This window comes from Elephantulus edwardii, unplaced genomic scaffold (assembly GCF_000299155.1).
Source record: "Elephantulus edwardii isolate Elephantulus edwardi_28Jun2011 unplaced genomic scaffold, EleEdw1.0 scaffold00161, whole genome shotgun sequence".
Classification (NCBI taxonomy): Eukaryota; Metazoa; Chordata; class Mammalia; order Macroscelidea; family Macroscelididae; genus Elephantulus; species Elephantulus edwardii.
The window spans coordinates 2,045,708-2,061,984 of NW_006399911.1; the positions used below are offsets into that span (position 1 = coordinate 2,045,708).

At 39.3% G+C, this 16,277-nt stretch overlaps 1 protein-coding gene across 2 annotated transcripts in view; it reads right to left on the reverse strand.

The window, feature by feature from the left end:
* The window catches only part of NUB1 (negative regulator of ubiquitin-like proteins 1), a 36,947-nt gene that overhangs the window by 12,119 nt on the left and 8,551 nt on the right, over nt 1–16,277 (reverse strand). For both annotated transcript variants that reach the window (XM_006895142.1, XM_006895141.1), the window contains exons 5-10: nt 13,549–13,731; nt 13,282–13,373; nt 11,395–11,501; nt 4,132–4,318; nt 3,296–3,403; nt 2,230–2,382 (exon numbers count right to left, since the gene is read on the reverse strand). In XM_006895142.1, the coding sequence (XP_006895204.1) occupies nt 2,230–2,382; nt 3,296–3,403; nt 4,132–4,318; nt 11,395–11,501; nt 13,282–13,373; nt 13,549–13,731 (830 nt within the window). The remainder of the gene's footprint in view (nt 1–2,229; nt 2,383–3,295; nt 3,404–4,131; nt 4,319–11,394; nt 11,502–13,281; nt 13,374–13,548; nt 13,732–16,277) is intronic.

A 16,277-nucleotide genomic window follows, 5' to 3' on the forward strand; every position in this document is an offset into this window, starting at 1 on the left:
ATGGCACATAACAACAACAACAATGTTAATAATTAATAATAGTTGCTGTTGTTTGCTGTTGAATCAGAACTGATCCATCGCTGACCTTCCAGAGGGTTTTCAGAGACAATAAATTGCCTGAGAGGAGACTGTCCTTCCTTCTTCCATGGAGCAGCTGGTGGATTTGAACCATGTGCCTTTTGGACTGAAGTGTAGCTTACCAGTAGGCCACCAGTGAGATGTGTATAAAAATCCAAAAAGGGAATGGATGGGTTATGGAATAGAAGCATGGGGAAGGTTGGAAATCATTAGGAAAAAAGAGTCTGGTGAATGAATGTAGTAGGAAAAGGGTGAAGGAATTAGGAAAGATCTAATGGGGACCTGAAAAGATGGGGTAATGAGGGTCAGCAAAGGTAAAGTGAGACGGTGACTGCTACAATGGGTTCCTGTGGGTCAGGAGATGTGAGGATGGCACAGGATAGGACAGGGTTCACATCTGTTATTCACAAGGTCACCATGGTCATACTCAAGGGCACCTAACAACAACAATCAAATGTTTCATGAAAGTGGCAGGATTCAAGAGCAATATATAAAAATAAATGATTCCTCTAAAGTAAAAAAAGATAAATAAGGAAAATAACATTTACAATAGCCACCCAAAGACTATTTAGGTATATACATCTAACCAGAGATACAAAAAGAGCTGTACAAAGAAAATTTGACCCACAACTATAAGAAACCCAAAGAGACTACATAAATAGAAGAACAGGCCATGCTCGTGGATTAATTATGAAAATGTCAACACTAACAAAAGCAACTTATAATCCGGATCTTGTCGTCATTCTTCAAAGAGCTAGAAAAGTAATCAACTCTATATGGGGGAAAACGAGACTTCCTAGAAACAGCACGACTGCAAGATACAACACATAAAGTAGGAAGCCTTACACGGCTGATCTCAAAATCTACTACACAGCCATTATAATAAAAACTGCCTGCTACTAGTACAGCAACAGATTATTAGAACAATATAATAGAAGTTAAATCTATCCTTAGAGGCAAGGGTGATGAAACTTCTTCTCACATGCTTTGGGCATGGTGTCAGGAGCTAGTCCTGGAAAAAAAGCATGATGCTGGAAAAGGTGGCAGGCCAGAGAAAGAGAGGAAGATCCCCAACAAGATGGACTGACCCAGCAACTGTAACAATGGGACCAAGCATGTATACCAGAGCTGGGGAGGATAGTGAAGGATAGAGCAAAGTTCAGAGCTATTGTTCACAGGGTTGCTATGAGTCTAGTTGACATGATGTTACTTAACAACAAGTTGGACTCTATGAAGAAGAATATGGCATCAGGATTGGAGAAGACTCATCAATAACCTACATTGTGTACATGACATGACCTTGCCTGCTGAAAGTGAAGACAACTTGAAACCTTACTGAAGGAGAGCACAGAATACAGCTTTCAATGTGAATTGCATCTCAATATCAAGAAAATAAAAATTCTCATCACTAGACCAATAGGCAACATCAGGATAGAAGGAGTAAAGATTAAAATTGTCAATGGCTTCGTCTTACTTGGATGCACAATGAATGTTCTTGGTATCAGCAATTAGATCAGGAGACATACTGCACTGGGATAGTCTGCACTCAAGAACTTCCCCTAATAACTGAGAAGCAATGATGTCAGTTTGAGGGCTAAGGTATGCCTGATCCAGCCCATGGTCTTTTCAATCATTTGCTATGATGCTGAGATCTGGACAACGAAAAGGGATAACAGAAGAATTGATATCTTTGAACTATGTGCTGGAAGAGTACTGAATATCCTACGGAGTGCCAAAAGAACAAATCGATATGTTTTGGAGAAGATGAAGGAGTGCTCCTTGGAGGCAAAGATGATTAAGGTTTGTCTCACTTACTTCAGGCTTGTTGTTAGGAAAGGCTATTCCTTGGAAAGGGTTATCATACGTGGAGAAGTGGAAGGTCAGTGAAAGTCAGGAAGATTCTCAAGCAGACAGACTGACACACTGACTGCAGCAATGGATTCTAACGTGTCAGAGACTGATCATGAGCATAGCATAGGACAGGACAGGCTTCAGATCTGTTGATCATAGGGTCCCTATGAGTTAACAACAAAAGGTTATTAAGGCAATTAAAACCCAATTGCCTCAGAAGAGAAAAATCTAACTGCCTCAAGTTCCACAACCCACTCACAGAGCAAGCAGGGTCTCAGCTAGGCAGGGTTAGATCAATACCTCTCTGCGGTTGGTGATGTGAGTGGCTGCGTGATCCACATTCCCATCACATGCTCGCAAGCCCAGTCGGGCCTCCTGGGCTGTAAATCCCAGCTGTAATAAATTATGAACTTTTGATGGATCAATGTAAAGCTCTTTAAAGAGTTGACGTGCCTGTAAAAGGGGGGAAAAAAAATTAAGAATCCTATTACTCTATGTTAAACTTCATACAAAGCTTAAGACTAAAAGACCTTAGACTATCAAAGTAAATTCAAATATTGTAGCTTAGAAGAAAAACTCTAAATATTACCTATTAGTATCAATTTACACATATAAAAACAGACACTAACTTGACATAATTTCTACACTCATTCACTCACTGAACAGACTCCCAGCTGACATTCCAGTAGGTTTTCTGAGGCTGAAATTGCACTAGAGGAGCCTGCTCATCTTTCTCCCTTGGAGCACCTGGCGGATTCGAACTGCTAGAGAGGTGTGGCCTTTGGGTTAGCAGCATAACTCCTTACAGACGAGTCCACCAGAGCTCCCTATATGTAATACTGCTGACAAATGCTGTTGAATCAGCTACAAAAGAGTGAACAACAGGAATCCTGTCCATAGTACCAGTAAACAGGGTGAATGTTGTGGAGGGATCTGTATTCTTTCTGGTAATAAAATCCCTGGAATTGACCCGTGCACCCCACTTTCCAGCCCTCATATCCCTGCAGCTGGTTGGGATGGTGAAGTTCCAGCCCCTGTGACATAAGGAGACACTGTATTCCAGTTTCTGGGCCATCTCTTTGAAGATTAAATCCTGAACCCTCTCTCCCTCTCTGCTGGCCTGCTCACCTCTACTATTAGAGGAGGCAGAATTAACTGCTACCCAGGGGAAGTTGCTGAGTTTTGAAGTTTCTTTTTATTTCTGGCGTACAATTTATAAAGTTTCTGTACCTTATGTTTATGGTATGGGAAGAGAGATACATGTTTTTCATAAACCACAAACTCAATTCCCTAAAATACTAACTTCTGGGAATTGGAAATGAAAGTCTAGTGAAAGGTTAACAACTTCTGGGATTCATTCTCTCACCTTGTTGAGATACTCACGAGCCTCTTCACCATTTCCACTGTGATAGTTTCGGATACCTTGAAGCAAGTAAAGTCTTAAGAATAACACCTTCTCTTTGCCACAATTTCCCTAAAATTGTAAGGAAAAAAAGAAAAGGATAAATATCTTATGTTTAATGCTAGTTACATAACAATCACAGAAGCAAAGCTGCATTCCTAACAATTTTTTATTTTCACTATTGTTAATGACAAAAGTGAGAGTCTCCGGACACAGTGACATTCCCTGTGACACCCAGAAGACACGGTATCAGACCTCCTGTCCTGAAACACGCAGGACAGTGGTGGTTCCCGTCAGTGGAGAAGTGGACAAAAATGCAAACCAGGACTGTCTTACTCTCCCCTGCAATTTCCAAGCAGAATTCTGGTGATTTGTTGCAATCACTTGAAGAGAAAACAAACAAACAAACAAACAAACAAACAAACAAACCAAACTTTATTCAAATCATAGCTCCTGAGCTATGATTCCATTCACGTGGCAACTACTGGCCACAGCATGTACTCTACACATAAATCTTCCATCAAATTCCACCAGGTATCAACATGTCACCAGTTCTCCTTGGTTGAGCATGACCACACAGAGTCCAGTAGGAGAAAGCAGTGTTCTTCTGGGCTAAGCATTGTGCACACAGAATCAATCTAGGCTGTAAAATGCTTCACAATTACCTTTAAATATATCACTTTAAAAAGCACACTGTCTATATTACTATCAAATAAAAGTAGTGTCAAGCTGTTAGGAGGAATAAACACAAATTCTAGAAGTGGCTTCAAAAATAGACAAAATAAATTGTAACAACATACTTTGATGTGGACCAATCTCTGATGATTCTCTCCATAGCAATTTTTAAAGCATTTCTGGGCTAAGTTTAATTTTTTTTCTGCATCATCAAGGCACTCCAGCTGCTCCAGGCGGAAGTAGCACCACACGATATCGAGCTGGAGTACTGCATAGTTATCGACGGTGTCCAGCAATTCTGTGCCGCACTCACTGTGAAGAAGGAGAAGGTGCCATTGGAATTAGCAGTATGAGAGGGTGTCTTACCAATGAGTGGAATTCTCTGCCAGCCAATGATGTATTCTCAAAGACTTACAGCTATGAAACAGTGGGAAGAAAAAAACAAAACACTAAACCACAACCAACAGAACTAGGGCTCAGGAAAAACAGGGTACTACCACACCATCTATCCACAACACAAATCCACTCATGCATTGCTATGCTGGAACAAAGACTCTACCCATCCCTCACTAGGCTGGACAAAGAGTCTTGGCAGGAAGTAGCGATTTGGGCTACTAGTTCAGAAATGCTCAGCAAACACAGGCCACACGTCTAATCCTGATTGCAAATTACAATCATCTCAACATGAGAAACATTTTTTGGTTTTGGCTGGATTTTGTGGTGGTGTTTCTTTTCTTTGAGAAATACTAACATAAGGACTCCACCTAAGACTATTTACAACAGAAATCTCTAGGGATGAGGCCTGGACACTGTATTTCAAGACTCTCCAGAGATGATTCTAATGCTCAAGATGAGGCTGAGAATCCCTTAACACACTGCAGCAAATGACGGTAATACAACAAGAGCGGGGGTGGGGATGGGGTGTGTATTTTTATTTTATTTAAATTTTTTTATTATTATTATTATTATTTTTTATGTGTGTACCGTCAAATCGGATCTGATTGGTACAGGAGGCAATTGTTCCTCCTTCTTCAGCAGAGCATCTGGTGGATTTGAACTGCACACCTCTGGGATTACAGTGCAGCTTCTTGCCACTAGGCCACCAGAGCTCACCTGTTATTATATTTTGGGGGAACACTCTTCTAAGTGGTATAGCGCTCTTCTGTCAATATGCTGTACTGAAGTAACCTGGGGTTGCCGTGATGCTGAACCTTGTGCCATTGGGTGTCAAATACCCTAACAGTTAGCCATGGTGGACAGTGTTTAGTGGAGCTCCCAGTTTAAGTCAGGTTTGGAAAGAGGAGTGTCATCCACTTCCTAAACAATATGCCTCTGGAAACTCGATGAACTTTGATAAATGATGATAGTTAAAGAAAGGCTTCAGGTCTTTTGTTCATAGTGTTACTATGAGTCATGCTGGACTTGAAGGCAATCATCAACAACAACAACATGGTTGAGTGAAGGCACTTTCTCTTAATCTTCTGCTCAGTCTGAGAACTTAACTTTGAGAGAAGAGAACCTTTTGTGACTGTGGTCTGACCTTTTACACTCAAGATGACATTTATGGATCTGACTGTGGAAATATTCTGACTTCTGTGGCAGGAGACTTTCCCACCTTTTATATGAGAGAAGTGGGTTTTGCTAGTTTTCATTTTCCTTATGTCTTTATGTGTGAGCAGGCGCTTTCTGATTTAATCTAAGCATCAAGAGCACGGACAGAAATCATGTGATAGCAGTAGAAAATAAAATCAACATGTTTATCTCAAGCTCAGCAAAAACTGAGATACAGACAAGATACAGAAAAGAAAAGAGAACGGGCCTTGCTTCAAGGAGTTCCATTTCACTGCTTCAGTTTAAAAACTAATTATGCATATATAGGCCTATACAAGAGATCAAATAATTTACCACTTTCATGGTTAAAACATCAATTAAAATAAATGTATAATCTTTATTTAAATAAAAGTGATCAAACTTCCCTTGGGCCAAACTCATCTGGGCTTTAGCCAATTGTGTAACAGAAATCTATTGTGTTTTGCCTTGTAACTTTAAAGGGTTTGTTGTGTTGTGGCTTGTTTTTTTCATATAAAATGGGTATTACTTACAAGAAAATAAAGAACTTTTCTTTTTTAAAAGAAAGGCTAAAATCTTTTAGCTTCATTATGGCTTTAAGGAATTGTACTGTGTCACAGTGTAGTTCCGATTACAGTTCTTGTACTTGGGGTTGATGTGGTTTTACTATTATTAGGTATTGTTATGTCAGCTCTGCCTCAGAGACCCTATTGTTGTTGTTGTTGTTGTTGTTGTTGTTATGTGCCGTCGAGTCGTTTTCGACTCATAGCGAGACCCTATATACAGAAGTAAATACTGCCCTAGCCGCTGGCATCCACACAATGCTGTACCCTTCCAGAGAAGCCACTGTCAACCCATCCTGCTGAGAGTCCTCCTCTATCTATGACCATCTGCTTAACCTAGCCCCAGGGTCTGGCCCCTCCTGATAATATGCCAAAATACATGGCACAAAGCCTCACCATCAGCATTTCCAAGGAACACTATAGCTGCAATTCTTCCAAGGCAGTCTGCTGCTTTTTGTTGTTGTGTGTCATGGAGTCGCCTGCAACTCATAGCGACCCTATGTACAACAGCCCTAAACTCTGCTCTGTCCTGTGCCAATCTCACCATCTCCGACACACCTGCCCCCATTAGTACCCCAGTCACTGTATCAATCCGTCTCATTGAGGGTCTTCCTCTCCTGTGTTGTCCCTCCACCCTCCCAAGCATGATGTCCTTCTCCAAGGACTGGTCCCTCCTTGTAACTTGTCCTAAGTATGTCAGACGAAGCTTCAGAATCCTTGCCTCCAAGGAGAACTCTCCAGGACAAACCTGTTCGTTTTCCTAGCAGTCCATGGTATATTCAATACTCTTCTCCAACACCACAGCTCAAAGGCATCAAGTCGGCTCTAAGCTGGTAAAAATTTTTCTTTCCAATTTTTTTTTTCTGTCCCCCTGGTGATCCTTTCCAGGAATACCAATAAACATAATTAAGATGCTTAGAGCTGTCCCACAATTTGCTAATGTTCTATTAATTTTTTTTTCTAATCTTTTTTCCTTCCGTTTCATTTTGGCTAGTTTTAACTGCTCTGTCTTCAAATTTTCTAATCTTCTCTTCTTCAGTATTAAATTTCCTACTGTTGATTTAGTTCTAAGTCATCAGGTTGGAACCAACCCTTAGCTGACCTTCCAGAAGGTTTTCAGAGGCAATTTAATCACAGTGGAGGAGATCAGAGCTGATGGGTTTGAACCGTGTGCCTTTGGTATGGCAGCTTAGCTCATTACCACTAGACCACCAAAGCTCAATAAGCTGTCAATCCTATACAATGCATTTTTTATCTTGGTCTTTTGTAGAGCTTTCATGTGTTCATGTAACATGATCACACAGAATCTGTTTCCGTGTCTTTATCCACTAAGTCTATCTTCTGTGTCATTTCTGGATATGTCTGTACTGATTTTTTTTTTCTCCCCCTCATCTCATTACACTTCTTATTAGAAAGTCCTGTTTGCATAGTAATTTTTAGTTGGAGCCTGTGTATTTTTGAGCTTAGTCCAGCATAGTCACCCGACAAACAGTTGAGTTCTTTCCATGACTGCACGCACGTAAGCTTTGTTAGGAAAAATCAGTGCAGCCTTTAGGGCTACATTTGTCCTACTACTGAAGCAGTGTCTTTCCAAGTCCTTTATCCAGTACTCCTTAATTTTGAAGCTGTCCTCTCTTGAGTAGTAGAAATGTACACTATCCCAGGGCCTTTGTGAGCTCTGCTTACAGAGTATCTGTTTCTTTGGGAAATGCTTTCCCTAGCTTTGGAAAGTTCCCTCACACACATGTGCTGATCATTAGTCAGAAAACTCAAAGGAGACCCTCTGAGTATTTCTTAAATGCTCCTTCTGGTCACTAAGTCCTCTCAGTTACACTGTCCTATTAACTCCACCCACCTACGTCTCCTGAATTTCTAATTTTATCTCTTCAAGTCTGGTGATATCAAGAAGCTCCACCTAGGTTTTCCTGGTCCTGTACTACAAAGTGGGAACTCCCTCCAGGCAGTAAACTAGAGCAATTTCAGAGTTCACACTGTTTGCTTCCCGTTTCAGGGGATCAGGGTTCCCTGCTGCTTAAAAGCCATTGTTTCACATATATTTTTCCAAAGTCTTATTTCAGTAGAGGATAAGTCCAGTCATTACTCCATGTGAGCCAAAAGTGGAAGTCTTGGCTTTAAAATGGGGAAATTGCTATTGGTCTCAAAACAGAGCACATTGATAAAATTCTTTTATTCACAGGAAGAATACTATTCTTTAAGATATAAATAAGCATCCTCTACAACCTTGGAGAAGGATATGTTTGATGGGGGGTGGAGGGGAAGGTTAGCACAGGAGGAAGACCCTAGATGAGATGGACTGATACAGGGCTCTGGCTATGGGGGAAGTTATGTAAGAGATAGTGAGGTTGGCTTAGGATAGGACAGGGTTCAGAGCTATCATTCACAGGGTTGCTATCAATCACAGTTGACTTGATGGCACAACAGATAACAGAAAGTGTAATGAGACTTGACCCTATCAGAGAAGAGAGAGAACAAAATAGACAGAAAATTAAATAAGTGAAGTTTCCTGTACCTGTATTACTGTTTTCCATTATCCTTCATGAGAAAAGGAGAATTGCACTGTGTCATCCTAGAGAGGGTTAAACCAGGCAGCTCCTTGGAGGCAAGGATTCTGAGGCTTCATCTGACATACCTTGGACATGTTATAAGGAGGGACTGATCCTTGGAGAGAGACATCATGCTTGGAAGGGTGGAGGGACAGAGCAGAAGAGGAAGGCCCTCTATGTGGTGGACTGATTCAGTGACTGGGGTAATCGGGATGGGTGTGTCAGAGACAGCGCGACTGGCACAGGACAGAGCAGAGTTTAGGGCTATTGTACATAGGGTCGCTATGAGTCGCAAGCGGCTCGACAGCACATAACAACAACAACAACAGTGTTCCCTTTTTCTATTCTCACAGTAGCCTTCTGGTCCAGGTACAGGTTCTGCATGAGCACAATTAAGCTGCTTTGGGATTCCCATTCTTCTCAATGTTAGCCATAACTCATTATGATCCACACGGTCAAATGCCTTTGCAAAGTCAATAAAGCATAAATAGACTTTCTTCTGGTATTCTTTACTTTCAGCCAAGCTCCATCTGACATCAGCAATGATATCCCTGGGGCCACAACCTCTTCTAAATCCTGCCTGAACTTCTGACAGTTCCCTATGTATGTACTATTCTAGACATTTTTTAATAATCTTCAGCAGTATTTTGTTTGCATGTGATATTAATGATAATGTTCAACAGTTTCCATATTCTATTGGATCATCTTTCTTGGGAACAGGAACAAATATGGATCTGTTTCAATCTGTTGGCCAGACAACTGTCCTATAAATTTCCTAGCAGACTGATAAGAGAGTCCAGGGATATATCAATACTTGTAACAAGTCACTTGGCATCCCATCAATTCTTGGGGTCTTATGTTTTGCCAATGCCTTCAGTACAGATTCAGCTTCCTCCTTCATTACCATTGGCTCCTGCTAACATGGTAATTCCTAAAATTTTTCAGTGTCTTCTATTCTTTTTGGCACAGTAACTCTGCATATTACCTCCATCTTTTTTAATGCTTCCTGAGGCATTCAATTTATTGCCTATAGCAGCTTTCAATATTGCAACTCTCAATAATGAGTCACTCAAGCTTCAGAATTTATGAAGTAAGAAATCTAAACTCAGATACCATCTCTAGAGAAGAGATTTTTCTCTCCGTTGGTTCTCAGGGTAAAGTGGAGGGAGTATTTGTCTCCCTTCAACCTGTGTGGACCTGACATTCCTTGGAAAAGTACATGTGTCCTGACATCAATCTTCTCTTAGATCTAGGATGGTCTTGGTGGAGAAAACTGCAGTCCAGAGCAACGCTCCACTTCCAGTTCTTTCTGTTGGCGGTCAGGTCCCTCTGACATTGGCTCACATGTTTAAGCAAATCCCAATGAGAGGACTGACATAGTTACTGCAAAAAACAGGCTCGAGCATAATTAATTCTTTTTTTGCCCAAGTTATTTTAAGGTGAGATTTGTTCACTTAAAACCCAAAGGAACTGATCTGTATAACTGATATACTAAAAACATTTGCATTCATCTTCTCAATTAATATAGTATTACACTGGGAATTTATCAAAATGAGGAAGAATACTAAAATTGTTAACTTTTTACCTTTTCAAATATCAAGTCTATTTTCTAATTTCTTGATATGCCTAGCTTATAGTGTCTACCTACAACTTTCCATTTAGAGGATCCATGAATCCTTAGGAAATTTTTGATCCCCAGTTTAGAGCAAGGAATGACCAACGTATAATGAGTAACTCTGAGTACCCCTGAGATGAAAGACTATAAACTTCTACAAGAATCGCCAGAATCATCTCAGAGAACTCAGGAGCCACCAGCAGGCTAAAGACGGGCAGTTTAAGCACTGAGCTTTCAAACCAGTTTGTACTGATACTTGGGGTAAAAAAATCTAACTGATCATCTTTAGAAGATATGAGAGAATAAATTTATTTACTCTGAAAATAAGAAAATAAAAGCAAAGACTAAGGATTTTATCCTGTTTCCTACACACATTTTACGCTGGTGAAGTAAAATATTTCTTTATACACCAAATGATCTGCTGGACAAGGAGAGGCAATCTCCTCCTGTGCCAATCAGATCTGACTTGACGGTACACAACAAGAGAGAAAAAAATTTTTTTATAGAAAACCCCAGATAAAAAATTCAAAATGAATAAATGAATACCACCCTATACCAGCCACTATTAAAACAATGGATTTGGAGATAATTATAAATGTTTTCACCACACCCTTAGGTGAACAATTGAGAAGGGGAAACTAGTTCAGCTAACAAAGTATCACAAAAAAGAAGTATGTTTGCTGGAGAAAAAGTAATAACATGTATAGAAGTAGATATCAATAGTATATAAAATCATTATATAAAACACAATGTATATGAATGATTACATGAAGTACAATGTAAATAAAAGACTGTGTAAAACAGTGTATATGAAGGAAACAATGTATACAAATATATGCAAACCAATTAAAAAATCACCAAAATAAGATAAAATATAGATACAGTTACTTTCTTCACAGGGAAATCAATTATATATATGAAAAAAAGAATTCCTAAACTGGTCTGCACCATTACTATTCACAGTAAGCATTGCTTTGTTTGATAATCTGAGTCTGAAGTGTACATGGGGGAGGGAGGGTGCTGTGTAGAATTTGGGCCATCTTCCTTAAAACTGGCATTCACTACAAATGTTCCTACCAGAAATATTTGTCAGCATCCAACAGACACGGCAATGCTATTCCATATTCTTTTCTCTTCAGGAAAGCTCTGCCCTTCTCATGATATCCCATAGCCAATGTAAGAGCCTAGGAAAAAAGGCAGATTTTTAAAAATCACTTTATATTACAATAAAACAAATTATACTAAAAGTATATTCATTCCAAAAATCTAACAAAGTAAAAACAAGCTGAATCACAATTAAAGCTAAAATCTAAAATGAAGGCAAATACGATTAATTATTTTAACAGTAAAACAAAATACTCAATTGAACTTGTTTGACATGGTCATAATCAGCACCTACCATATCAGATCCATCAGTTTACTATAGTACCCGCTTCTCTATACTTCCTCCTAGCATTCTGTTAAGACCTAATTTGTAAGAAAGTTGTCAGTAAAGCTCATATCCTTAAAAAAGGGAATATTTATTTCATTTTCTAGTGTTAATCATGTTTTTTTTCTGAAGTTCTGTCAACTATAGTATTTCCAAAACAATTTTTTTAAAGATAATTAAAAAAATTAAAGTTCTGATAAAAAGATGCTATGGAAGCTCTGATGGCCTACTGTGTGAAAGTGTGCTGCAATCTCAAAGGCACATGGCTCAAATCCACCAACTGCTTGCTCTATGAGAGAAGGATGGACAATCTCCCTGCGATTTACTGTCTCTGAAAACCTGGTGGAGGGTCAGCTATGGGTCAATTCACAACAACAGCAATCCAGAAAGGTTTTAAATTCATTAGCTTGTTTTAGAATTTAGTATTTATGTAATTCAGTCTTACAAAGGTTTCCCAATGAGATCTAGATGTCATCATTTAATATAAAACAGAATCACTAACACTTCTAGAAAGGGGGGGAAATCAACTCACCATTTCTATTGCATAGCTTTCTTATTAAAACTTAACCTTAAACTTCTATTTTAAACACAATAATTCAAACAAACTAAAGCTTTAGTTTTTGTACCAGCAGCCAGGAAAGCAAAAGATGAATTGCATTGGGAAAGTCTGCTGTCAGGGTCCAGAGTACTAAAGAGCAATGACATCAGTCTAGAGACTAAGGTGTGCCTGATCAAGGCCATACTCTTCACAATTACTTGCTAAGCGTCATAAAGCTGGACAATGACTAGGGATAATAGGAAGAGAATTAATGCCTTTGAGCTTTGGTGCTGGAGAAGAGTATTGAATATACCACGGACTGCAAGAGAACAAATAGGTTCACCCTAAAGAGGGTAAAACCAGACTGCTTCTTGGAAGCAAGGATTCTGAAGCTTCATTTAACATACTTTGGGCATGTTGCAAGGTGGGACCTAAGAAAAGGGTCAGAATCACCAGTCAGTTTCCCTAAACTGCCTGCACTACCGTTCTCTTTTCAGATATATCTCTTAGGGACATGGGCCACTGGTAACATAAGCCAAACCAAACTAAGCACTGCCAGAGGAGGAGCGCTATCCTGAAGGCAGTGGGTAATGCTCTCAGATGTGTTCAACATCACAGTCAGAGGACAAGACAGAGCAGTCAGTACACCTCTCTGAGAACTCAGAGACCCACCACGTCCAGCACAGCACAGACTTGAGACTTATGTACAGGGTTCAAGACAGAAAACTTTCAAGTATTCAAAGATAAAAGGATTGCAAGACAACTGCACTGCAATCCCAGAGGTACGCGGTTCAAATCCGCCAGATGCTCTGCTGGAGAAGGAGGGGGCAATCTCCTCCTGTACCAGTCAGATCTGATTTGATGGTACACCTAAAAATAATACAATAAAAATTTAAAAAAAAAAAAGAAAAAAGAAAAAAAGGATAAAATAATTAGAAAAATACCTCAGTTTTGACAACAACTTTAAGAACTAACCATAGCTTTTTCTAGTACTTACTTTCCTTTCTGAGGGGGGAATCTTGATGGATCTGCCTGTCTGGTTGGCTATGTCTAGGTATGGTGTAGTGTCTGGGTCCACCACCATCTCAGCTGTAAGAAAACCAAAAAGACCGTCACTATCCAATGTTCAAGACCTGAAAAAAGACACCACTGTAAAAAAATCAGACCAGTTAGGGCAAAAAAAATCAGCAAGAAATATGACAGCTCCCAGCTCCATGGCGTGCACCTTTGACAACATATTTCAGTCAGTCAAAGTCCTATGTACCTCTCTCAGCCAGTATCTCCAGGCCTCTCTTGGTCCTCTGAATTTTTTTTTCTTTTACTTCAGCTTCATTTTGCTCTTCTTCTTCTGCCTGAGAGTTCTTCCTCACATCCTCTTCAGACTGCTCCAGCTCAAGCACCATAGCCTTCACATTGTGCGTCACTCCTTGCTCTTCCAGTGTTTTCCCTGTCAACATCAGAAATATGTATTACAGAAAGAACCTTTGCATTCACAAGCCAATGAGCCACACTCACAATAAATGAACATCTAAACCTGCATTAACATTTGCAAACTACATCAGGAAATGATGAAGCGACAGGTACTTATTACTGTCGTTATGTACCTTAGAGTCAGATGCAACCCACAGCTGACTTTCCAGCTGTTTTCAGAGGCAGTTAATCACACAGCAGGAGAGTAAGCAACTTGGCCAGTGAGAACAGAAAGATTTCCAATGGTCTTTATTCACATCACCAGACTGAATCAAAGTAACAAGCAGTTGGCAATTCACTACAGGAAAGCACTGTCCCAGGCCATATAAAGAAAAATGAGCAAGTATAATACAGGAATTTTCCTGCCCCCTGGTAAGAGAAACAATAAACCCAATTAATAGCTACAGACAAGAAGTTACAATGCCAGGAAGCCCTGACAGTTAACTTACAGGAGAGGTGAAAAGCAAAGATATGGCTCTGTTCTTTTAAACTCTGAAGCCAAGGAAGCGGCCTATCTTCTAGCCCTCAAATTTCTCATATGAAACATAAGTAAAGAAAAGGCCAGAAATCAATAAAGAGGAATGAAAGAGAGAATATTAGATGCTAACCAAAGTAAAAACTCTGAAAAGACTGATCAAATATATTAACCTAACAGAAATTAGAGATGCAAAAAAATAACACACAAAAAGGAAAAGTGTAGAGACAGAAACCAATTTTAAAGTAAAAATCTATTATAAATTATAAACATATCTGTTTAAACACATTTCTGGAAAAATAGTAAATGCCAAAATTGGCTTAAGAAGAAATAGAAAATTTGAATAGGTCAATAACTGCTGCAAAAATTAAAACACTATTCATGCTGCTATAAATTAATTTATGTTCTCAAAATAAAGTATGTTCAAGTCCTAACCACAGTACCTGTCAATGTACCTTATCAGGAAACAGGTCTTTGGAAATAGTTCACTTTACCTGAAGTCATATGGAAAAGGGCAGACCCAAATCTAACAACTGAAGTCCTCATAAAAGGACAAAAGACCAAGAACCGAGAGATACAGAGGAAAGAACGCGATTTAAAGACAGACATAACTGAAGTTATGTTGCCATAGACAAGGAACACAGGAGACCCCCACGGAATACAGGTGACTCCCACAAGGTAGAAGACAGCCAAGATTCCTCGCTACAGTCTACAGAGAGAGCAAAGCCCCTCCTTGACTTGATTTCAACTTTTCATCCTCCAGAACAGTAAGACAATGAGTCTGTGTTATTTTAAGCCACCTGACTGTGAGACTGCACTATGAAGCTCGGTTGTTGCTTGCCTTGGAGTCAAAACCGACTCACAGCTGACCCTCAAGCTGGTTTTGACCTTCAAGAGACTGTAAACTGCACAGGAGGAGGAGTGCCCATCTTTCCGATACAGAGCCACTGGTGGATTCAAACCATGTGCCTCAGGATTGGCTGTAACTTTTTACCACTAGGCCACCACTAGTAAACAAATATAACAACCAATAAAGGAGGCCCTGTGCTCACTTTTACAGGTAAACGCTACCAAACCTGTAAGGTACATGTACACCTGGTTCCACACAATAAAGTGAGACAAAAGGTTGCCCAATTCATTTCATGATGCTGGTATAATCTTGACTCCAAAGCTAAACAAGAATAGAAAATTATAGGTTCCTTTCACCTATGAAATGGATAGATAAGAAAATCCTAGGTAAAGAATAAGCTATTTGTATTTGTATTTTTTAAAAGCTACATCATGATCAGATAAGATTTACTTTAAAAAGGTAAGACTGAGCTATATGCACATGTATATGAGTCTCTGCCTGTATTCACATATATGCACACAAACTGTAAAGGAGAGTTATAGATTTTTTCAGATATAATCAAACATGTTACGGAATAGTTACGTTCGCTAGTATCCCACTGTGCTTTTGATGATCATTCAAATTTGGCTTCATAATTTTTCTAGGGTTGCTGCCTAATTATATATACTTTAGCACATAATTCTTTTTCTCTTGTACACTTCTTAGTGACATTGTTTACTTCTGACAATTATCAATGTCTGTGGTATATATTGAGTATGTATAAATATACCCATACATATATATGTTCTTTTTTTAACTTTTTTATTAATTTTTTAAAATTTAGTATTAATTTCAATGAAAATTTACAGAGACTTTGGATTTCCATTCATTCATTCATTGCACTTTTCTCTCTCCCAACTCTCCCCCCTAGTACACTACCCTCCTGGAAAAGTAAAAGAAAAATTCTTTTATCGTTTTACAAACCCTCCCCCAGGTCCACTTCACTATGCAGCCTTCACTCTGGACTCCTGGCATGATAAAAATACCTAATCACATATCCCTTTTAAACAGTTTTCTCCCTCATCTGTTTCAATGCAGTATACATTATTGAACCCATTTTTCTCAGTCTCCCCACAACCCTGAGGTCAGTCCTGTTTTATAACAGTGGCACCATGCAGTATTTGTCCTTTTGGGACTGAGATACTTCACTCAGAATAAT